Source organism: Triturus cristatus, chromosome 7 (genome assembly GCF_964204655.1).
Source record: "Triturus cristatus chromosome 7, aTriCri1.1, whole genome shotgun sequence".
NCBI classification, from domain to species: domain Eukaryota; kingdom Metazoa; phylum Chordata; class Amphibia; order Caudata; family Salamandridae; genus Triturus; species Triturus cristatus.
Genome location: NC_140590.1, coordinates 1143191792 through 1143217445, shown reverse-complemented (window position 1 = coordinate 1143217445; position 25654 = coordinate 1143191792). Strand labels below are relative to the sequence as shown.

Genomic DNA, 25654 nt, shown 5'->3' with positions numbered 1-25654 from the left:
AATACAGCTTCAGAAAGCCACAGAACTGTGTTTCTGCAGTGAGGGTCAACATAAGACCTACAGCTGTAGAACCTGCCCTTAATGGGAAGCATTGTTTCTGCACGCAACATCATTAGGGTCCAGCATTGGTACTTTCTCCAGAAATCTGAGGACTTTCCACCTAACTTTAAATCAGCCCTTAAAATTATTATTTTTAACTTCTAAACCTCCCATTTGTCATCACTGGAATTAGTCAATTGAGAAGATGCCTAGCTTAGCCACTTTGGATTGTTATTGTTCTTACTTTTCGTATTTTTATAAATGCTATCTTTTCAATGTGGCTCATTGGGACATTGATTATCATTGTGTACTTGTTTTCACTTCTAAACCTTATTTTCATTTTTCCTCAGCATCACCTTCAACAGAACTGGGCCATCTTGCTTTTACCAAACAGTGAGCAATGCTACCTATTTGGAGCAATTCTTAGTGCACAACTCTCTAAGCCAGATTAGGCTGTGACCCTGACTTACTGCTTACTAAGCCTCACACTTACTGTTGTCCAAGTAAAAATGTGACTATTTTACTTTTAAATCTAAGGCATTACTGCAGGGGCCACTGTATTGTAAAACTATTGATTTTACGAGCCACTATGATTGATCCTTTATCACTGCTTTTGTCATTTAATTGCATCTTGCTCCTTTTTTTTCTTAAGCCAATCCAGGCATTATTTATAGGTTTTTGCAACATAATAAATTCTTAATGCTTTTCTTACTTCAACAACGGTGGTTTTCCAAGTTCATGTTTAAACTGAAGTGTGCCACATGTATCCTTGTTCTATTTACCCTGCTTGGAAAAAGCCTTGGGTTCAGACCGTCTAAGAGAATAGCAAGCTACTTGTCGGTTTCCCTATCACAGATCAATCTAAGTCTGACTTAGGAATCTGACTCTAGCAGACGTTATCTTACCATTAACTTCAGCAGAGCAAATGCTCCAAGCTGGGAGTACAGAAGAAACTATATCAGGTGGTACTCCAAGAACCAGTCAGTGGCTGGCGGGGGTCATCGGGATGGCACCACTCTGCACACTGGAATGTGAGGCAACAGCGCAAAGTGCTAAACTGGATTGCCAAATACATCTCTGTGTCAGACACAAACTGATAACATTAGTCCCATATCGCCTAATAGCTGGCAAAGTGTGTGAGAAATTAGCTTTGGTGTTGTCACCAAGGAAAAATGGACTATTTTGAGGTCATGTAACTTTATTTGTAAATTTATGCGAATAACTGAATGCAATGATATTAATTACGACAGACTTAATTTGCGCCTTAAAGCATTTGTAGGTCTATGTGTAACACAACATAGAATAAAATAATATGAACCAGGAGGATGAACCTAGAAACAACCGTCCCTCCTAAGCCTTGAGTCGTTAAGAGTTGGGAAGAGAATAGTAATAAGGAAGGTGGAAAGGAGGATGACAGGACAGGGAAATAAAAAGGAAAGACTCCATAAGATAAAAACAAGTATAGAGTTTAATTTGGGTTCATTTTTGCACCATCCTAACATCCGTGTGAAAAAGAACAGTGGCATTTAGTCTTAACAAGAGTGATTTGTAACCACGTGGCCGCGCGCCCTGATGAGTTGATTCAAACTGCCCAGCATGTTCCAGCAAAGATTCTGCAAACACTAACACTTTTTATTACAAAATCAGGGAGGGGTAACCTTAACAGAGTGTGGATGAATCAGTATGGAGAGGTCAGTCTTACAGTCCAACGCGAGGACAAGGCATGAGGGAATGTCAGTAATGAAGCCCCTGTGCCCCACCAGCCAATATATCAAGCATTCTTCCATAGAATACTAAACGGAGGTCTACTTCTGTGGTGGCTCTGTTTTCACATGTACATAAAGCTGGAACCTGGCACCTACTTTGGGCCTTGTCGGTGCAACATTTGACGCGTGCCTCAGCTCCAGAACGCTGGTAAGACTGGATAAAAGGCGGCAAGAACCAGCTTTTCCAAGCTCGAGCTGTGTGTGCTCTCCAATGCATCTCTGGGTGATGACTGTTTTAAATTTTAAGTCACAGGACAGAGAAAGCAGTTGTTCATGCAAGGCCTGGAAGTGGAAGGATCCAGCGCTGAAATCACAGATTTAATTTGTAGAGAGGAACAAAATAACATATAAACAGCTTCATGGTGCTAGCACAGCATATAATGGTTATATCACGTAAATCGTAACCTTGGCTGGATTAAAAATCCTTGTAGGCTAGTGCCAACCACCTCCTTCGAACCCGATGAGCAGTTAGGCAGGAATACAATGAGCACTGCAGTAGAATTCCTTTGTGTTTGAAGTCCATCAGGCTTTACATAGTTTAATCCTTGTGCATGATGCATTGAAAATAGAAATGGATGCTCCTTAATTGTTGAGCAAAACATCTTCTTAGAAGTCCATGGAGCTGTGTGCCAGGTAATCCTTTCGTCCAATGTTGGTGACCTGCTTGGTCTGCATAGCCTCCAGCTTCGGACAGTCTGTGATACGATGGCCCAGGCCTCCACAAAAGGCACAGCCTCGTTCCCCTAGAAGATAAACCATAGTTGTTCTCACATTGTATAAAAACTCTTGTACACAAGTTACCTCTCATACCCACAACTGTCATGCAGACATTCTTTCACCCTGCACATGGGGCTCTCCTTGACAGACTCTGTAGGCTGATACAGGCTAAGCACACTTCCCTTTTGAAGACGTACTCCTGGTGTAAAGCACTTCATACCGTGTCACCCAGCCCCTCACTTCTTCAATAAAAGATATGCTAAAAGCTTTTACTGTGCATTCTTTCAGCTACAATGCATCATTTTTCTCAGATTCAGAGTTTCGTGAATTGTAAGGAAAACGTTACATGTAACAATCAATTTGCAGTCTCTAGTTCTGTAGATTCACATGCTGTGCACACTCCTGCCATCTAGTGTTGAGTCCTGAACTTTACAAGTTCTTTTTTTTTTCTTTCAAAGAAGGAATTTCAGTTTTAAGGTTATGCGGGAAATGTCCTTGAAACCTGCAATGCTTTAAGAGATGGTTCCCACGTCAGATTGTGTTTTTCCTCCAAGGGTCAGTGAACGTGGGTACTAGTGAAGCATTATAATGTCCATGCACTGGTAAGCAAGCAGGGATACATGTAGATTATGTCAGCAGGTCTTACAAAGGGCTTGCGTTCAGGGAGGTGGGTAGGGTGCATGTGAATATACAGCACCACAGGCTGCAAACCAAAGATTACAGGTAAGAAACATTTTCAGTTTACAGCATGTGTAGCTGTAGATCACATGCTGTGTATAGACTGAAAAGCAGTGCCCAAACTACTAAAGCAGTAGCTTGTGAGCAGCCATGGAAGATGTGTGAAGCAATGAAGAATGGCAGACTAGTGATTCTTGATGGGTGTGTATGTCCACGCAGTAGTGCTTGGTAAATGTGTGGATAGAACTCTGGGTAGCAGCCTAGCAAAAGTCTGCTAGTGGGATATTACCTGTGAATGCCATTGTCGCACCTCCGTAGCATGTGGAATGTGCTCATTATGGTATGCAATGTGTGTTTGGGTCTCTCATAACAAACCTGAATAAATCCAACAATCCATCTTGCAAGACCTGCCTTTAAAATGGGGTTGCCAATATACACCATGCAAAAGCAACAAATAGCTGTTTGGTTTTCAGAACGGACAGTGTATTTTCAATGAAGAAAGTGATGGCCCTGTTGACACCTAATATGTGAAGAGCTTTTGCCGGTAGCAACTATGACTGTGGGAAGAAAGTCAGAGAGGTAGGTGTAATGCTCCATTATTATTTCCCAGTTGTTCCCTGTCAAAATCTTTCTGTTTTCAGTCACAATGGTGATTGAGCACTCGAAATACATCCCAGATCAATGGTGGGAAAAAGAGAACCAATCAGAGGTTAGGACTGTGTCCCAATGCATTGTGAATTGCAGGGCAGGAACCGCTCCACGCCGAAATTCCTTCTTTGAAGAAATTTTTTTTAATGTGCTGTGCCTGATAGTAGTAGGCGAGAGTGTGCAAGCCAGCTGAGAATTTCATTCCTGAAAGGAATGCTTACTCCAATTGGTATATTCTAGAGGTCCTGTTTGCATTTCTCTCTAATGCCAATGCTTTGTAGCAGGTGCAGGACCCGTTATTGCACATGTTTACAAACACAATGTGACACATGAAGTGGATGTAAAGCACAACACCAGTCACTGTATACAGCGAGTGTGTGATATTATTGGTTGCACACACAAGGTGTTTGGCACCAATCACAGCACACACATATATTGTGAGGGACCAACAATTGTGCACAGACCATGTATGCACCAATGACTTCACACTCAGGCCACGTTCGACATTACTAGAATGGCCCGTTAACAGCTATCTGTTCGTAGAAGCTCATACCTCCAATGTCTAGCATGGATTCGTCTCCGCTGTTCAGCACCTGTAGTACTGGAGGTACCTTCTGCTTCGCCTCTAGCAGCAGCGCCTTCAGATCCATCAGGACGGACTCATCTAGGACAAAGAGAAAGGAAACTCACAATTAGGCCCATGCAACTCATAGTGACCCACCCAACAGAGCTCACATCTCTTCACATGCACCTTTCCTATTTAGTTCAGTGTTGAACCATCATCCCTACATCTGCCACATTGCAGTGCTCACAATGGCAGAGACAGCAGAAGTCGAATTTAACCAAATACATCTTGTTAATTTAACCCTGGCCAGCCCTGAAGGGCCCACACCTCAGCATATGTACCTCGCTTACTACAATTTTAAGGTCATAACTACAGCCCTAAACCAAACTGACACTGACCTTAGAATGCTCACAGCTCTGCACATGGGCCTCATTTTACCCCGCACAGCCCAAAACCAACCAATCACGCACTTACAGAGACATCAGAGTTCATCTTGGAATATTTCATACTTGCTTGGAGAACAGACTTCCACCAATCACTGTCCACCCAATGCTCTCAAAGATCCAGGCAGGACAGACTTTATCTGCATGAACTCGGACACCCAATAGATGCAGATGGCCAGAACTGTCACCTGTATGCCTCACAGTAATAGATGCCAGGCACACAGTGAGCCCAGGCATTTCAGGAGCTAGAATCATGCGTTCACTCCATTGCCTCTACAGATAGAGATGTGGCAGACTCTTGCACCAACCCAGATACTGCACAGATCCAAACGGGCAGAACTCCCACAACCACACCTATGCTCCACAGATATCAGTACCAGACTTCCACAGTCCATCAAAGAACACCACGCATTCTAGGACCAAGAGTTCTGGTAGCTATTTCAGTGGCTCCATGGATCTAGGTGACTCCTCACCACAAGCCTTGTTAATGAAAGTAGTGGCAATTCCAGTATTTCCTGATCGTCCAGTACGCCCAATCCTGTGAACTGGAGAGAAGAGGTAAGTAAGTAACCATCTTATAGAACACGTGTATGCCAGAGCGTCTTAGCTAAGAGAAAAAGAGTTCAGAGAGAGAGAGAGAGCAATATATATATATATGCACAGATCTGGTCTTTGTGTGGGAGAAGTCAAGTGAGGGATCATTGTCTGTGGATCAGGGGAAGAAAGGAGGAGATCAATATCCCTCACCAAGAGGAAACATGTTTCTAAACAGTAACAAAAGCAGTGCCGCTTGAAGCAAATCTCGATTTACATGCTATGAATCATGGGATGTGGCTGTCCTTGCATAGCATATAGTGTGCTGGAATAATTGAATTTGAAGGCGTTTCACTAGGTGTGGCCAGTTAGACTCCATATGAAGTCAAAACAATACACCATAACATAGATGCCATCTTCAGATGGTATTTTTCCAACACCCTGTGTAAAGTGTATGTTAAGGAGAGCAGTTTAACGAAAACAAGGAATAGCAACTCTTGTTTTATCCCTCCTGTTCAACAAAGAGCGAAAATAGAATATCTTCAATCTGCAAAACTATTAATAGAGGTATGTAGGGTATTTTCTTTGGCAGTGTGAATATGACAGATCTACATGCTGAGCGTTAATTGCAAATCAGGACTCTCCTTCTTAGTAGATAAACATTTGTCTGGTCTTATTATTATCTGCCCAACCACTGCTTCTTGTCTCACGTAAGTAGCTACTCCGTTATGTGTTTTCAATATAGGAGTCACAGCACAAGACCTACGTTCACGTAGCATATTTACACATACCAGGCAACTTAGAAGTGTTTTTAAATATAAAATGCTCCCAGATTTTCAAATGCAGCATCTTGTGAGCTAATATGCAACATATCTGAATACAATTCAGAATCCAAAGTGCAATACCCTTCTTGTCAATAAAATTGCTGGGGTTTTGCAGAGTTAAGGATAAGCTCTCTCTTCAGTTTTCCTAAACCCAGTTATTCTCTCAATGTAATACAGGAAATGCTTTATGAAGACTTGGAGATAGAGTCGCAAGAATCAAGGCTTGATGAGTGCATATATTTTATTTAGATATATATGCATTGAAAGGCATAGTTGGTGGAATTGAGATTATTGACGATAATGAGATAGTTTGACATGAAGTGAAGGTACAACCGTGGGAGTTAATTTAGGATGTGTCATCACACAATACTCTAGTGTCTGTAGAAAAAGATCTTGCATTGTTAGCGAGTGAAGTTCACTTACTCAGCGCAACAATACAAATGAAATTGAAAACACCACTTTAGAGTACAAATATTATCAGTTCAAACTGACTAATCACGTGTTTTAGACCCTGCACGTGCAGTGAATTCTGCCTGTGGCAAACTATCCATCTGAGTCCTGCTAAGAACTCTTATGTTACTGGCATTTTAAAGTATGAAGGATAACTTGTACTTTTCAAGTAAGGTGTTCGTGTGGTTATTTGACCCACAATGGATGCACAGATTGTATACAATTACATGATTAGGCCTGGCACTGGTAATGTGAAGCCTGATTAATGTGTTTGCCAGTCAAGGGGTTATTATTACATGTAATGTCTTGTCCTTCTTTTGTAAGACAAACTACATACTACCAGTCTACTCTTTGTCATTGGAACCTTTTCTATTGTTTCCTCTTGTACAAGATATTTACCTTCTTCCAGAAAAAGAGGGAGATAGTGGCATTTGACTTAAGTGAGGTTTGGCCAGGTTGCTTGTTTTTGTTGTATAAATCTATACAGCAATCACTTGTCTGAAGTTGATAGCAAAACCAAAATCTCCCCACTCCCTAAAGTATTTTGGCATGTGCCGGGGAGGTGAAAGTGGCAAGTAACGCTCCTAATTGTTTAGAGGCCCAGCAATGACAGCAGTGTGTAACTGTAACTCTTACTCTTCCCTGAAATTAAGATCTTTGAGATGGAGCAACCTACTGCCAGCAAGTGGATGGCCATTGCTCATAACTAGGCAGGTTTGTAATGTGTGCCTGATCTTTGTTGACATTGAAAGCGATGGGGGTCACACCAAAGTGACAAAATGTTCTGTGTTTCCATGTATTGGACTGTCTCCATGTACAGCATAAACAAACCATTTGCCATGCAGGTGCTTGCAATCAAAAGGCAAAGTGATAGCATGTAACTTAGATCTAAACTTGGACATTCACAACCGTGCAACGTGTTTTACAGTTGTCAGAAGTTTACATGCAGTGGCTGTGGGTTTTAGGAATGCGTCGAAGAGGTGTGCAATGGCCACTATCTTCTCCCCTTGTACAATGTAAGTAATGCAATATTTAGGCAAATACTGTAAAATATTCTCAAAATAGTCCCATTGCTTGTGTTCTTATATGCAGGAAAGAGAAAATGGGTTGAAAATTTACCATGCAGTGCTTGACCCCATAGCACATCTTTGACCTCCACTTTAGGAGGAGGAGAGCCCTCCTGCAATGACTGAACTTTTCATAGCCTTTCTGGCAATGACCACATCAGTTTCAAGATAAGCACTGATGTACCTAAGCTAATCGGGTTTAGGCTTGGATTTACACTCTATTTTTGGCTTGAAGGAACTTTCAATGGGCAGTGTCCCAAAGCTGCCTCTCCCTTTTTGCAATACGTGGACAACATAGGTTAAACCCATTATTTGTCTGCACAGGGGTTAATGTCTGCACTAAAAAGATAATATACGGTTTTTATGGTGGAAGTTATTAGCCTGCATGCCAGAAATGCCTGTCCTGTTATCCTACTCACTTCTGTGATGTATTTATTGGGGTTCTGTTCTGTGATGTGCCGCCTTTTATTCAAAAACCCAATGTGCAAAAAAACAAAATTATCTACTTACTTTTCTTCCAGCTGCCCACCATTTACCTGGGCAGCTCTATCTACTAGCCCATCACAGGTACTTACCTCTTTTGGTTGGGACTGACTTGAGAAACTCAGATGCCTAGGCTCATACATGTTCATAATTGGCATCTACATTGATACTCTTCATTCTTTATTGCTCTGGATTGATCACCTGACAAGCAGTTGAGGGGGGTAAATTACTGTGCCCACAAAAAAGGTTGAGTCATCTTCCTCCTATGTGAGTCGTAGTGTCACTACATCTGAGAAGCTATGCTTGTTCTTGTCTTGACCTATTGACTATGGTTTTTCGGGGTACAGTAGTACCCTATGGCACCCTCAAGAGTATTTTTCTTTTTATCAATGTAGTGTTTAGGCCTTTAAACATCGCCCCAATTTGGAAATTAAGCAGTTTCCTTCTCCACTCAAGACAACCTTCGAAACTTTTGTTACATGGGACTATGTAGGAGTGGACCTGAAACTGCCTTGCTTCAACCCATGTTCCTCCAAGACCAAAGAGGACAAATCACTCTTATGCCGGAATGAGCCATGTGATCTATTTAATTCCCCTTCTGGGTACAGTCAAAAGGATCTACTATGGTGTATGGGCTGACTTGGCTTGTTTCTTAACGGACTGTTTTGCCTCATTGACAGAGGCAGAATCAATTTGCAGAGTTTCGGGAACTGCCAGCAATGCAGTTTCAATTACAACTCTGTATTTTCCATACCTGAAACAGCGTCATGATCTCATGGAGAACACCAATCAAACCCATTTTTTAAGTCTATCCGGTGAAACATCTGACAGTTTATCAAGCAAAATGTGCAAAGGTGTTTCAATTAAACCCAACATAAAAAGAAGGGGAGATGTCACAAATTCAAAAAATTCGGCAGTCATCATGAAATATGAACTCAGTGTAGACATCCACAAGTCAAGGTTGAAACGTACTCTGGTGCCTGGCAGACTCAAATCCTCTGCTACTTTGTTCTTTATATTGGGGTAAATACAGTATAAAGAAGGTTTGTGGTACATGTGTTCTTAGGGTCAATGCTATAAAGAACCATAGAGCAGACCCCCACTATTGTAATCATTTCAGTACAAGATTATATTTTCAGTCCACCTCCTACAAGGAGTAATGCACAACATATGAACGTCAAGTAGTTTGACTCTACAACAGGTTGTCCACATCACTCCTCTCACCAGCAAGTCTGGTGTGAATACCGTTCTTTTGCCACAAGGGTTTGTTATAACTTCAGCCTTTCACCTCCAAAGTGCAGGATAGATTACCTGCCTCTCCCCATAGGAGGAATGGGAAAATTTTAGATAAACAAGAAGAGACAGTACTGTGACCACCTATCTCAGCGAAAGGAAAGTTCTGAATTCAATTCACAAAAAAGGGAGTAAATTTCAATTTTTCAACTAGGCAGGTACAGGTAACAGGGTGTGTGGCACTTACCATGATTCTAGATTCCTGGAGTTGTTTGGAGGGAAGGGGTTGGAGTGGAAAGGATGTCCTTGCCATAGCACTAGAACTTCCAGTGGTGGCCTTTACACAGCCCTTTAAGTTAAATAGTAGTCATCTTACAATAATTTTCAATGTGTGGTGGAGGGGTGAGGAAGATATATGTGCCCATAACAGTCTTCGTTAGCCTGAAATTAGGATGGATGATCTACATTTTTAATATGTACATAGGTTCTACTTACCATAGTTCTCAATCTCCTCAGGCATGTCATAGTTGATGACATGCTGGATAGCTGGAAAGTCCAGACCTTTTGAAGCAACATCTGTCGCCACCAGGACATCCTTCTTTCCTTCTTTGAAGGCCTCAATTGCCTTAGTCCTCTCTTCTTGATCTGCAATGGCAATTAATCAGAGCTTTCTGTATCAGTCGACCTGCATTTAATTAGTGTTTTATTTCTTGCAACACCAGACAAAAAGAGGGATCTCTAATATTTACATCATGGTGTGCAGCTTGCACCTCAGTGGAAAACATAACTATGTGTTGCACTGAGGAAGAGTTTTAAACATTGAATTCAGTGACAAAATATGGTCTAAAGAATGCCCAGAGCAGCTATATAATTAATATGTTCTAAACATAATAAAAGACTCATAAAATAATCACAAGAAGGTTCTTTACTCCTGTCAGACTGAAACTGATGTTTGGTAGCTCAGACCTTTGCTGGAAAAGATGTTGAATGTCAGGCTCCTTTATTCACTTATGGTAGTCAAGTGTGGACACACAAGCCTATTGAACAGATATTGACCTAGTCTTGACCATGGACTCTGCAGCTAGATCATTAGAGGAATATAGCGATTACCCACTCGTGATTCTCATAGGGAAACTAACACATTTACTTATAGAGGCTAGGCTAACCATATCTCACACCACAAAATTATCCCATATTGTAAATGAGAGAATTCTTAAGTTTAAAAAAAAAAATGGTTGCCATTTAAAACATATGGCAAAAGAGACCATTGGGGGATGAGCAGAGTTTATACATTCCTGTTCTATTTCATGTGTCTAGCTTGGGCAAAATGTTATCCTGATCAGAAAGCTTCAATGAGGGAAATGTAAATGATGTGCAATTCTATGACCTACTTTTCCTTCAGAGATGTCTGATGTTTTTGTTACTTTCTTTTTCCTTCCGTGAACGGGAAGTTCATAGATGTATAGGGCTGTACAATTTTTGACATTTTGTAGCTTATGATCTTTCGCTTACTAAGGAAACTATGGTGAAGCTGTCCTTCTGAAAAAAAGGACTAAATAAAGATTTTAAAAAGAGATGGAGTCTTTAGTCTTTGCCTTGGGCACACAACATGATCAAATCAGCTTTCCCTCCACCAATACTAACGAGGGACTGTAGGTTGTTTAGACTTTGGAAATATGATTTGTCACTGGAAATCCACCTTATCATAATATGGCTGTAAGTCCCTCTTCCACAGGAAGCTTTCTCAGGACTGGTCTACTGTGAAGGGGTCTGTGACTGACAAGGCTATTGCCTAATCAGCAAGGGGATGCCCCATATGTGACCAACAATGGAAATGCTCCTCCTAGAGACCATAAAGAGCACTACAACCCTCAGGTGAATTTCTTTTGAGCAGTCAAGTCTAGTAGGAATGACATTTGACACTTAAGTACTGATCACCCTTCCCAGTCATCCGCACAGCTGCGGCAACAGTGCTTAACTGTACTAAACTCATTTGGTGAATTTTGTCCGTTTCAAAAACTGGAAACCTAGACATTATTCCACAATGCACACATTCCAACCAGTTGGTTATATTTGGGGGCCAATAGCATAAGTGTTCATAAGTTGTCCGTAAGTCTGCGGTAGTCACTGAAGTCGTCCCAGATCAGCGTGAACACAGGATTCCCGAGAACCTTATAGGTGACACCCACTAATGCTCACTGCTGCATGTTATGGTTACAGAGAGGGACAATACAGATCATAACAGTCACCAAGCAACATGTGACAGCTACTATGGGTCAATGCAGCACATATAAACTATCCAGTTAGTGTCACTAACAGTAAAAGCGCTAATCGACAAATACTAAAATTACAAAGTGCTTTACACACAACACAAAGAGCAAGATTTTCACCAGAGAGAGAGGGGGAAACACCACCCGGTATTCAATACAAAACAGAGCAAAGGCAGACTAGAAACCAAATTTAATTATGAAGCAGAAAAAACTTCAGGTAAAGAGAAAACTCACCTTTCCCTCCATGGATGGCCACGGCTTCCACACCCTTCAGAAGAAGATACTCATGGATTGCGTCCACATCTGCTTTTTTCTCAGCAAAGATCAGCACCTAAGAGAGGAAAAAGGATCAAAGTTGTTGTGGGGAAAAAAAGATTAAACTACCATGAAAGAATGGGGGGTGCAACCTGAGAGCAGAGGTCTAGTGTTTGCTGCCCAAATAGCCAAGAGAAGTCTCTTAAGAAAGAGGAGATGACAAGTAAAAAAACAATATTAAAATAACAACATCTTACCGGAGGGGGAGTCTTTTGGAGACACTCCAGTAGATAAACCATCTTTGCCTCCTCTTTAACATACTCCACCTCCTGCAAAATACACAATACAAAATGAGGAAACAAGGAACAATTCTCCTCGATCTCTCACACCGGATATGAAGTAAGAACACAGTTACTGACTCCAGAGGGACTCGGATACCCTGCAACAAGGGGCTACCCGTGAAAGGCTGTTGAGAAGTCTTTTTAAATTCAATTCTCCTCCCCCCACTCCTTTAGAGACTAAACTTTTTGTGTGCCAGCCTGCCCAGTTTGACATTTTTTTTACTTGCCTAATGTTTTACCAGTGTATTGGACAATCTGCCAGTCCATTGGAGTTGTTCCAGGGTTCTGATGCTATGTCAAACAGTAGAGTCTGGTTACTACTGGTTAATGGTCCACCAAATATGGACCCCGAACCATAGCAGACGTTAGCTGCTGTCAATGACCCCAAGTTATGGGTAAATTATGACAGAGACCTCAGACATAGGAGCACATGCCTCATGACCCATAATGCTAAAGAGTGGATACACTTGCCAGTTTATCCCTCTAATATCTGAGCAGTCCCCCTTTAATGAAGGTCCTTACTTTGCCATATGATAGTGGGTGGAACTAAGAACAATGTCAGAATGAATGGTGTCCACATAGGTCACAATATGTAAGCCTGAACAACAATATTGCTTTCATTCATGTGAGGCTGCCGCAACCTCAAATTACTTTGTCCTAAAACTTTGGCCTGAAACTCCACAAAACACTGGAAGAAACCAGCTTTTTAACTGCCTCTCCAGTAAAAGTCCAGGAAATGGATGGAAAACCTGTAGATGTACACTCTTCTGATTAAAGAAGTGCTTCAACATTTGAGAAAAACTGGCCTTTGGTTGGCCCTGGTTTCTCTGACAGTGAGCACCACTTTGGATAAATACTGGTTCATTGGGACTAGTATTTTGTACTTCATCAGCATATTGAAGTGACATAATGCACCAGCCCAAAGGTCATTCACCAGGGGCAGGACCTAGCTTGAGGCTTTTCTCCCAGAATGATTCAAAAGTAGCCTGATACCCATTCTGAGGAGATGAGCAGGACTCCGACCAGAAGCGCAAAGAGTCAAGAAGCCCTTATTGTCAGATAATTTTATTAAGCATCACACCAAGCAAAATTGTAAATTATGTAACCATAAGAATACAGCAAAAGATTTTGGAACACCGATTATCTATTTTGACAAGTGCGACTGAAATCTACTACCTAAAAGTTGAATATTAGAATTACTACCGGACCATTTAGAACTACTGCCATTGCTGTTGTATACCGCGAAGCATTCAAGGAATTGTACACAATCGTTATCTCTTCTTTTTGGACATTATTAAAGCCTTGGAAAAGTCGTATAAATGAAACATGTGTCAGCTGTCTTCTAGTAACACTTCAGACTTCGTGTCAACACATTCAAGAACATCTGTGTTCCAAAATCTTTTGCTGTATTCTTATGGTTACATAATTTTCAATTTTGCATGGTGTGTTACTTTTTAAAATGACATGACAATAAGGTCTTCTTGACAATTTTGTGGTTGTGCTCTGAGATAATTCTTGTATCTTCTCGAATACTACCATAAATTCTGGGACCTCCTTCCTACCACTTCAACCCCCCTCCCCCCCCCAACTACTTAACCTGTATGCAAAGCCAACTGTGACTTAAGACTTCCACACAAGCTGGACATGGCCATTAGACTGACTAAGCTTTAAATACTTGGAGATACTCATTTCCTGCGAACCCGGCTTATCTCAACATATCCCCCCTTATGAACACCATGAAAGCCACCTCCAGCGTTGGACGAGACTTCTGCTCCATGTTCTAGGTAGAATGACCAGATTTAAAATGATAGTTCTACCACTGTGCTTATATGTCCTCCAAAACTTACCACTAATCTCTAACCACTGGTTTTGAGATCTCTCGTGCGTGACTGGCTCCTTTCTGGGGGCAAATTGCCTACCTCGCAAGGCATTGGATAAATGTAGGCAAACATTATAAGATTGTGGGATAGGCATGACCTACCTCCAACTGTACTCTAGTGAGACGCACCTTTTGGTCATCAACAACTGAATCGCTGGGGGATGGAATGATCTGGCCTACTGCCAAAGTGATGGAGATGCTATATGGGAACCGAATCCCGCTGATTAGCCCAGAGGTTACCAGAGTGGTCTTCGTGAACTGGTGCTATGCACTGAGCACCATGGGCTGACACAGAAAACTTTACTATGGGAGGGAAGGCACCTTTATCACACTGCACATCTGGCAAGGGAATCGCATTCAATCCTTTCAATACCTCCAAAGTCAATTTGACCTATCGAAGATCGAATTACACAAATATCTGCAGCTCTGACATGCCCTGGCTGTCTATAAGACCCAACTCGAGGGACTCCCTGAACATAATCTGCTAGAGACCAAGCTACAAATGGTCAGACTAGCGAACGGGGAGTATCCCACATTTATTGCACCCTGGTCAAAAACACTCCACAAGGCTTTGCTCCCTTAAAGTGGAGATGGGCGGTATGGGTGGCCCTCTGGATGATCTCGAATGGGGGCTTAGCCTGTGGGGCCCCTCTGGAAATCTCTATATCCTCGTGACTCAAACTGCTCCAACTAAACTACCTACATGACTTACCGCACAGATTGGCCGTGGTGGTAAGCTGTCAAAATCCCACACCCCACCTGTTCCCGCTGTACATGCTCAGACGCAGACTTTCATATGACCTGGCAGTGTCCACAACTGCGGAGTACTGGCACCGGATCACATAATACTTTACTCTGGTTTTGGAATGAGCAGTTGTCACCCAAGCAGTCTCTTTTAGGAGTATTAGATGACCATGGCAACACCTGTGGGGAACGTTACCTAGTGGGCATGGCCACCGTGATAGCCAAAAGAGATATAGCCCATAAATGGAGAGCTGCTAAACCACCTAAACTATCCAAATGTCGGGTAGGAATGGATTGGTGAGCAAAAGTGGAAGAACCCAGCTATATTGCCAAGGAATACCACCAAAAACATGCTAGAATCTGGAATGAATGGTGGGAACACTATGGTCTTGGCAATAGATGAATCTCTATGTAACTGCATGATCACGCTACCTTGGCATCCTGATGAAAGTGTGTACTGTGGTGCTATATGTTTTGTTAACTACATAAAATTAATAAAAATTGTTTATCAAAATAAAATCCTCTTTATCCTGGCAAACAGTTCGAGGAAGAGGGGAAATAAACCTAACAATACTAAAGGCCTCCACCTGTGGCAAGTTCATACAAGCAAAGGACCAATATTTATTTAACTCATTAATTCCAAAGTTTGAATGCTTGATCCACTTTACAAATGTAGCCTGCAGCTAATCATCGTCCACTGTCCACTCTTGACAAGAATATCTGGTTCTCCTGAGCAAGCCTCTTAAGTCATTCTCTTTTCCCAGTAGAGATTGAAATGTGTTTTTTGATGGTCTTGTGCCAGAAGACCTGTGCTTCTGCTCCATATACTACATCAAAGCCATGCAGGTTGTCCTTAATTTTGCCTTTGTAAACGTGGTGTGGTAAAAATGCCCAAAAGCCTAATGAGATGGCTCTAAATACCAGAACAATAATGTATAATTGTCTCTCGTTATGGACCAGTGACTATGACTAAAGAATGAAGATGAACAGAGGGTATGCTCCTTTAAATAAGACACCTGCAGGAACATTCTGGGTGCCCTGCCACCAACACAATACTTTTTTTGAGTGCAGGAGTCATCCTGAATTTGTAATCGTGTTCACCAGCCATGTGTTTCTATTCTTTGTGTAGTTTCTCTATCTTTATCACCACCCTCTTCAACCCGAATTAAGGGACAAGCTGGAGGATGTTGCCCATGTGGCAGATTTGGCAAGTCAAGTCTTGCAGTACAGCAGTCCTTCCTGACCAATCTTGCAAAGGCTGTGAATTTTATCTTCCTTCCTATGGAGCTGTAGGATTGGGGATGGTATTCTGCCAAGCACCGAGAAAAACCACCACTTGACCAATAAGCAAAGAAGACTTTTGTTTTTGTATTTAGTGACACACTCAGCCACTGATGTAAGGCATCAAAATATAGAAAGACGCAATATTGAGGACTAAGAGTTATGCCACAAACAAACCCAAGCAAAAGGTTACACCTGCTGATGTTAGCCCTGAATTGATTGTGCTAACTGGCTACGAAGAATTTCAGGAATTTACGATTTCTCAGGTGGATGGGCAAAAGACGGTGTTTCGAAGGTCAGTTGTGACCAGGCATTCTCATTGGAGAATACATTGTGAAATGCTGCAACTTGCTGTATAGTTTCAGGCGACTTAGGTCCAGGCCAGGTCTTCTTTGTCCCCAACTTGACCAGGTAGTTTGTGGCAAAGAATTCTGACCCGCTTGTTTTTAATTTTTAATATTAAACCCTTGTCTGTTATTATGTCTGCAAACTGCATTGTCAGATATTTTCTTCACTGTTTGTACAGACCTTGTACAAACACTGCAGGGCTATTTTCCCAGGCAGTTGTAGTGGCTTATGCTCATGAAGTATACATTTGTCAGAAGGGTTTTCTGCATTTTGTGACATATAAATCAGTAGAACAGTAAAAGTGTTAAACAGAAATAGAATTTTCTTAAGCAACAGCTTCAGGTACTATTGAGACTTATTTTGGGGTGGATTTTCAGGGGTCTTTTTGACCAAGTCTATCAAATTTGGATGTACAACACCCAACTGTATAAGGGGAGTTTATTCCAATACTGCCAGTGGTTCGTTATCCTGCAATAGACTAGTTTGAGTAAAAATGTTGCAGAAGTAAATGACAAGTCAAGCTCTTCTTGGATCTACATTCTAAAGGGGTGCTTTCTAGGGGGCTGGACATGTTGCGAGCTACATATGTGGGGATATGAAACCCTGATGTTGTGACTGGTAATGGTTAAACTGATAGCGACCTTTAAAGAGGTTTCACCTCTAGGTCTGGAACAATGAAAGGAATAAGTGTTGCACACTTTTAGAGATTCTAAAAAATGTGCTGTGTCAGCCTTCATGCCTTATAGAGCATTGTGAACATGCTATTCAAAAAGCATTGGAGTGTTAAAGTGCATAGCCTACTTTTCTCCAGCTACTTTTGGAAGCATTAGGGTATTACACTACCACTCTGGCCTGTAAATTATAGCAATGCTGGCTAACTGGTGAAAACCTCCTCCGGTGCATCTTCATCCTTTGGTTGCTCAAATTCCTCTTTTTATAAAGCTTGGGGGGGTGTCTTTAGTGGAATATTTACCAGGACCTCAGCAACAGGAGGACCCAGACATATTTATCATACTTTGCTCTTTTGACTGATGGAAAAAGAATGGACAATTTGATTGAATAAGCCATCATTTATTAGAGGAAAGGGAAGTTAGCAGGGACTTGAAACATTGCCATTTTAGATGGGAGGCAAAACAGCTCAAAATAAGCAGTTTGTAATGTCCTTCGGAGTTTTTGTACTCATCTGGGAGTACAAACTTGAGGTCCAATTGATCTGGGCTGTAAGTCAAATTTCAGCCTTCCTCAATGTTCTTAGATACTGACGTCAGGAGAGCCTTCTCAAAAGAAAAGAATCCAAAACAAAGCTTGTCACTATAAAGCAACAAAAAGCTAGAGAAAGAATGTGTCAGGGCCAGAGAGGGTGGTATGGAGTTGTCTTAGCTTTGTGGGATGGAATTTGGAACTATGTTGCTAGATGGTATGTTGTTCTTTCAAGTAAAGGGAGGTTAGAGCTCAGGAGCTGAGAGAGCAAGCTGGAGGTAGCTGGGAATGTAACTTGGACCAATAAAGATTACATTCTTCTTCATACTGCGTCAGAGTGGATCTTTACAGGTGGGTCACAATTAGCTGCTCAACATGTATCGCTATTGTTGAACTCAGGCAGCTCACATAGATATGGACCAGCTGAAAGTGATTGCCTTAGTCAAGGAAGCTAACTATTGCTTTCTCATTAGTGGGAGATTCCTTCAGTCCTTTATTGTAACAAACCAACAGACACCTTTTCTTTTTTCCAGCCAACTTCAACATTGCAATTATTTTTAGTATGTTGATCATATTTCCTGAATTATTTTTCAAACCAGGAGAATCTGAAATAACTGTTTCCTGTTGCCTCCGTGCCACAAGAAGAACTCTGCTTTTCGACCCTCTTGACTGGAAACATTTTTCATTGGCTGGCTCTGTAAAACTCAAATGGCCATTTGCCAGCAAGATAACAATTACATTTAAATCTGAAATGCTAGATAATAGAAAAAATATCACTCAGTGTTAACAGAAACAAAGATTGTTAACAAGAGTGTGTTCAGTGTGCAATAGGATTCTGTGGGACAGATTTTTAGATTTTGGACGTGCATGGAAATCAGGACGCTAGCTGTCATATTGGGTGCACAAGCCCGTCTACATCAGCCATGAGAGACATTACATAGCGACCAGGGACAATACATAGAACACACAATCCCATATCCACCGGTTTCTAACTTATTTGGATTTCAGATCCACAGGTCACGGCTGACAGAGGCTTCATTTATGCAGGTTTCACCTTAAATGAGCTCCAACGCAGTCTACTGCAGTATCTGGAACAATACTACAAAATGTTCTTGTTACACATTGATGACTCACCTGTATGACATCGAGACTGGCAGCTCCAGCCCGACCTACGTTGATGGTGATTGGTTTGACCAAAGCACTCTTGGCAAAGTTTTGGATCTTCTTGGGCATGGTAGCACTGAAAAGGAGGGTCTGCCTCTGCCCCTATAGTGGAAAACAAGTAGGCATAAGAGATCTCAGCAGGGAAGGAGGCCACACATAAGGGAACTTGGTGGGAGTAGAAATATCAGTAAGGGCAATGAAAATATTACTTAGGGGATGGGTTATACATTCAATTTGTTTAGCATTCAGGGGAGCAGTATACAGTAACGGAGGGTAGTACGACCATGGAAGGGAGATAAAGTAAGATGGAGGTTAAACATTTACGTAACAGGGAGGAAATACAATGAGCAAAAGAAAGGACAGCATTACTTATTGTAACCATCAGCTTGCAACTTGTTTCGGTTGTAGATGTGGAGACTGCTTACATATAGTCTTGGGTCCAGAAACTTGTGAGATGCTTTTTTCAAAGTCTCCAACACATTTTTTGAAATATATTTTTATTGCCATTTATTTTAATATCCAATAATTATCATATTGTTCAGCAAGTTTTCAACATTGTAGTACAGCTCGACTAAGTAATGCGTAGATTCGTAGCAGGCATCTTTCGGTTACATTCCAAATAGGCCATAGGAGGAGTAGTCTATTAGTTCAGGTACGTATAAAGCCTAATAACATTTGTTACAAACTCATTCCACCTGTAGAGTTAGGAAATGATAATGTTCACTATACATTTAGTCATGCATTATGTGCCATTCTATAAATGTCCCACATTTCAAATCCACAGAAAGAAAACTATATAACTAACAAAACATGTTAACTATCTGATTAACAGATTGTGCAGTGTCGCTAGAGGTCTCATAAGTAACAATAAGTAGGATAATTTGCCTGAGTCTCGCCAACGAGGAGAGGGGCAGCAGGGGAGGGAGGCTGTTGTGTGCCATCCTCTTAATGAGCTGTCCACCACCTATCAGTTCCCGGGTCTGTAGCGCTCCCTAATCGTCTGAGTCCTGTTCCCTCTCTCCCCTCTGACTATTGTATCCCCATCAGGGTGTTCCACACCTCCAGTATCTCCCTCTATAGATCAGCAATAGGGCGTTTTCCCAGTCCTCGCACCTCCTACCTCACCAACACCCTGCTCTCTGCACCAGCCCAGTGAGTAATGTCCCGCTCCTAAGCCTCTACTGTTGGTACAGCCGCAGATGTCCAAGCCAGAGCTATCCGTCTTTTAGCTAGTACCATAGCTAGGTCAAGGAATCTATTTCCCGCCTTCCTCTTGGGGAGTGCGGGGAAAGATCCCCAACAAGCATGTCCCTATCGCTGGCTCCAGCATGCGCCCCACCGCTGCTCCCATAGATGCAATGTTTCTTTCCAGAACCGCCGTACTGGAGCGCAGTCCCAGACCATATGTATGAAATTTGCATCTACACGCTCACATCTTGGGCATTTATATCCGGTGCCTCCAAAGGCAAGCTGAAGTTTGTGAGGTGTCATGTATGTCATGTGGATGTAGTTAAATTGGATATACTTTAACCTGGTATTACGTGAGACTTTCCTGGGGTACGCCAGGATTTTAGACCATTGGGGGTCTGTAATGGTTCTGCCAAGAGTGGTCTCCCAACGGGTACGCAGTTTCATCAGGGGTGTGCAAGGTCATCTCTAGCTACGATATATAAAACCAATCTAACCTGATGTCTTGCAGAACCTAGTGTAAGGAGTGATTGTAACATCACGTGAGGCTTAGGCTTGTCCTGGCCCCCCCACAACCTCCTGAAAGTGCGCAGTATTATCTCATAGGTCAGAAAGTGACCTGGTTGAAAGTCATAGCTCTCGAGCAGGTCCTCGAATGGAGCCAGGGCCTCCAGTTGATAGCAATCCCCCACATTTTCCAATCCAGCTTCAGTCCAGGGTCTCAACAGTAGTGGGGTTAGTATTATCTTGGGATTCCCATGGGGGAGACCCACTAGTGGCAAGTTCGGGGCAAATAAGGGAGATTGTCCTACTTTAAAAAGACAGCGCTTCCAACAGTGTAAAGCTGTGGTTTGCAACAATGAGAGGTGAGGGATGGTAACGCCCAGGTCTAACATTTTTGTTAGTAACCAGTCTGTACGGACCCCCTGGTCAGTACGATCAGTACCGATTGGGCCTGCGTCAGCCAGCCATTGCGCCAACCATTGGAGTTGAGAGGCTAAGAAATAGAACTCGAAATTAGGCACTCCGAGCCCTCCCTCTGCAGAAGGACGCGGTAGGATCAACAGGGCTACTCGCCGCCTCTCCTTGTCCCATATCAGGTCTCGCAGTAGGATGTCTAGTTGTCGGAACCATGAAGCGGGAACACTTAACCCCTTGTATGCTCATGTGTGCCCACAACGGCCGGGAGCCGTCCGAATCCCACCCACCGTTTATTTCTCCCGCACAGCACGGGAAATAAACCCGCGTCCAAGGGGTTAAGAGGAGATTAGTGAAAAAGTACAACAGGTGCGGCAACATGACCATTTTAGCGAGGGAGACCCGGGACATGATCGGCAGCTGTAGTGAACACCAGAAGGAGACATTTGATCTCAGGGACCGGAAAGCTTTACCCAAATTGCCATCACAAAGATCATCCAATGAGTGGAAGACCTGATTTCCAAGATACCGCAAGGTAGTGGGGGCCCAGTTAATGCCCTTCAAAGTCTCTGACACATGTAGGACATGAGAAGAATCACTTATACATATATTAACCTGGAGCTTACTTCACCTCTTGATAAAAGTCTACCTCAATTACTTTTTCTTGCTACCTGCAAAGTAACACGTCCTTTTGAAGGTTTGCATGCAGTGCGATTTAATATTCTTGGGGTCTGCTTCATGGGGAGGCGGGGGGTCACATTTGTATCTACTTTAAGAGCTAGCTGCAAAAAGTACTGCAAGTAGTTTTCCATTTCTTTATGTGTTCTATTGTTGATTGATTCACATGCTGTGTATCGTCATGATAGTATACTTTATCAATTCCATAATTTGCAAGTTTGTATAGTCAGACTTTTGGCTTTCAGACCAGGTTTTATCATTTCAATGTTAAGCCCTGCTCAGGACAATGAACTTTAAAAAACATATTAGGTTGTACATCACCAGCCCAGCAACTAGCTAATTAGATTATAACCATAAGAAATACCACAAAAGGGCCTTCAGAGCCCGTTCAAGCCAGCAACTTACTGAAAACCTTAAACCGTGTCTCAGCCTCTCTCCAACACCTCATCAACTGCCACAATGCTAAGCACTGCGTCCCATTACACAATAACCATCCGCACCTCAATGGTCATCATGCTCGACAAGGAAAAACTTCCCACATGGGATCAGAAAGACAAAACTCATCCGATCACACATCCTACAATCCGTAGCTTGCTGTCCATGTAAACAAGTGCTTCAGTGCCTCACACACAGGAGCAGTAAGTGGTAAATAAATGCTGCAATACTATACAATAATATTCCTAAGGATATTCAAGAACAAATCCTTAAACATCGTCCATATTCCAATTATTCAAGTATCATAAATCTACGAAGACCGTGCAATTAATCTGAAAACTACAAAGCACTTTACCATGCGGGAAAAATCTTTATTAAAAAAACACATTCTTGTATAATCTAATCACTACAGTTTTAACATTGAGCACTGGCAATGGCCAACACAAGTGTGCAATCAGTTGTTTGATACCAATAAAGAAATTACAGAACCCACTGGGACAGAATTCTGCACCCAATTTCTTAGTCACAGATACAACTGAAAGGATTCTCTAGAAGAGGTTGGAAAACAGTGGCCTGCTTTTGCTGGAAACAACCCATTTTAGGTAAGCTTTCATGAGTCATGAACTTGTAATCTAAAGAAATTGTTCAATTAAGAAGCTACTATCAGTCATGAAGCAGAAAACATCTGAGCCAGCAGCGATTCCAAAATGCTTACTTACCTGTAGGAGTAAATTAGCAGCAAGCCAGCCGCCTTTGGCCGAAGGCCCATCCCTTTGTGACGTCAGATATGTGCCCCAGATGTCCTGTGCATGGACACCATCTTCATATTCTTTTTCTCCTTGGCTTGACTTGTTTGACCTCTCTCATTCCAGGGAGTCAGGCAGGCAGGTCACACGTGAATCAAGAAAATCTTCAAGCTGCAAACCTACTCCTAAAGGTAAATAGTAATTTCGTTTTGCAGAATGAATCTTTTCTGGATTCACATGATGTTCATTGTTTTTATAGCTCAATTCTCCTCCCCCACGGGGGTGGGTGGGTTCAAATCAGTGTGTGTTGGCAAACTGGTGCTTTAAAACCTTCTGTCACACCTGTTCCTCTCCCCTGGCCTGAGTATTTACACAACAGTGTTTTGAGAAAGTTTGTATGGGGGAACATGTTGCTGCTTTGCATATGCCCTGCACAGAGATATTTGCAAGGAAGGCAAGTGTTGCCTTTTGCCCTGTGGAAGGGGCCAGTGGCCCTCCTCCAAAGTTACTCTCTAAGAGGTGTGTTATATATCTAATGACTGTGGTTTCCTGTGTTCTATAGTTTATAGGGACCCCTATCTGTTGCAACAGTGAACATATCTGCTCCACTTAAAAACAAAGAATCTTCTAGTTGTGGATCTCCTGGCCTTCCTCAGAATCCCCAAGCTATTTCTAGGGAGACCGAAGTGCCAAATTCTATGTCCACAAGAGCCACGCTGCCAGCTTGAGGGTTACTGAATCAGGCTGGCATATTTGTCCCTCCTGCATTAGGAGGAAGTGCTGCGAGTGCATCCACTTTAATATTTCCCCTTGTGAAATCACTATGAGGTCCGAAAACCAAGTCTGTCTAGCCAATCAGTATTAGCATCATTGATGACTGTTTGCACTTGCTTATCACCAATGCGATCAGTGGAATTGGGAGAAAAGCATATGCAAATGACCCTGACCTGTCTATCGATGTTGTTTTTGGAACAGTGGGACTGGTGGATTTTCAAAGCGGTATAATGAGCGTGCAAGCCTACCCAAAGTACAAAAGAAGGGTGCAGGGGAGTTCTTCACCCCCACCCCTGCAAGAAAATTTTGAAACAAAAATTAGTCAAATGCTGGATTTTACATTAGATATTTACTGAAAGTTGGTGAAAAAAAGGGGTCCCAAATATAGCATTTTAAAGCACAAGTGTGAATAAAACATTAGAAATAAGTAAATAATTTGCACAATCTAATCTGCATTTGCAGTCGGGTGCTCGTCCACCTCCCGCCCATCTCTTCTTGCCCTGCTGAACTCCGTTGCACAGATTCCCTCCTCCCACAACTCTGCTTTTCACATTTTTTTGGTGCAGTTTTATATAGCACCAACACCATCCGAAGGTAGTGGAACGCTTTACATTAGCACCAGTTCCTTTACACAAGTACACATTCATTTTTGTAGGCACAGGGAGATTAAGTGATTTGCCCAGAGTCAAGGATGTTAAGCCAACGCCGAAAGTCGAACCCGGTCTCCCATCTCCATAGTCAGCAGCTGTGGTGCTTACGCCACATCCTCTCCCAAGACGACACCACATCGACTACCTAGCCTTGGCCTCAGTTTGACATTTTGTGATTACGGCCAAATCACCTGTTGCCTGTCCAACTCCCGCCCGTCGCCGCATGCCCCGCTAAACTGCATTGCACAGAGCCCCCTCCTCCCCAGGCTCTGCTTTTCAATTTTTTTTTGGTGTGGTTTTATACAGCACCAAGTACACCCGAAGGTAGTGGAGTGCTTTACATTAGCACCAGTTACTATTTTGTGCAGTTTTAAACCTCCTCTCCTGTTATGGTGTCGGAGATGATTTCTCCATATTGATGCAGATCACCAGCCTCTGAAGCACAAGTAAAAGTGTTTATATGTCCCTCTTTAGAGAACTGGCCTTTTCTAGAAATTCGACTTGGTAGGGATAAGTGTTGATCGTTATCCATCGTAAGTTGTGTAACCACCACTGCCATGCACTCTGTGAATAACCTGGGAGTGCATTTTATCCTTGAAGAGGTACTGTACCTTGTCCACGATGCACCTGAGGAACTACTTATGTTGAGGATTCATCTGGATGTGTAGGTAGGAGTCCTTCAGATCCACTGTGGCCATGTGCTCTCCCTTTCCCAATAGTGGTATGACTCACTAGAGGGTGGTTATTTTGAAGCGCTGTCTCTATATATACTCATTTATTATTTTTAGGTCCAACATTGGTCTTGGTGGTCTTTTTATTAGTTCACTGCAATATTCATATTGTACGTTGTTTAATATCAATCTTTCCGAGTTGATTTTCTCCAATGAGAAATTCTCCTATTTTTCCCTCCATTGGTGTTTCGTGAGGAGTGAGGCCGAGTGTATGAGTCACTTGTTTACAGAACCCAAATCTCTCAGGCTTTGACCTCTTCCTCGTGCCTGTAAGAAGCTGGCTCTTTATATAGTGGACCAAAATGAGGTACATTGTGCAAAGGTCCAAGCAAACCCCAACTGGTTTAAAGAGGCACAAATGACACCCAAATGCTCTCTTTTAGGGTAGTGTGGGTAAGCAGTTGGGCATACCAGAGGGTAGTGCTAAGCATTTACTGCACACACAAAGGCAGTAAGTGAGACACACACTCAAAGAGATCGGACACCAATTTATAAAAACACAAACTTGTATATGAATGTAGATACCTAGATCATAAAAATAAGGTAAAGCCTTTTCAAGTTATTAATTTTTACAGTTTTCAAAAGTTGAAACTTAGTGCAATTGT

At 42.3% G+C, this 25654-nt stretch overlaps 1 protein-coding gene across 1 annotated transcript in view; it reads right to left on the bottom strand.

Moving 5' to 3' along the window:
• Positions 1 to 1219: 1219 nt before the first annotated feature.
• Positions 1220 to 25654, bottom strand: part of DDX41 (DEAD-box helicase 41) — a 138852-nt gene continuing 114417 nt past the window's right edge. Inside the window, exons 11-17 of the mRNA XM_085618327.1 lie at positions 18900 to 19031; positions 12230 to 12301; positions 11952 to 12048; positions 9943 to 10092; positions 5330 to 5401; positions 4402 to 4512; positions 1220 to 2548 (exon numbers count right to left, since the gene is read on the bottom strand). Coding sequence (XP_085474453.1) covers positions 2412 to 2548; positions 4402 to 4512; positions 5330 to 5401; positions 9943 to 10092; positions 11952 to 12048; positions 12230 to 12301; positions 18900 to 19031 — 771 coding nt within the window. The 3' untranslated portion in view covers positions 1220 to 2411. The remainder of the gene's footprint in view (positions 2549 to 4401; positions 4513 to 5329; positions 5402 to 9942; positions 10093 to 11951; positions 12049 to 12229; positions 12302 to 18899; positions 19032 to 25654) is intronic.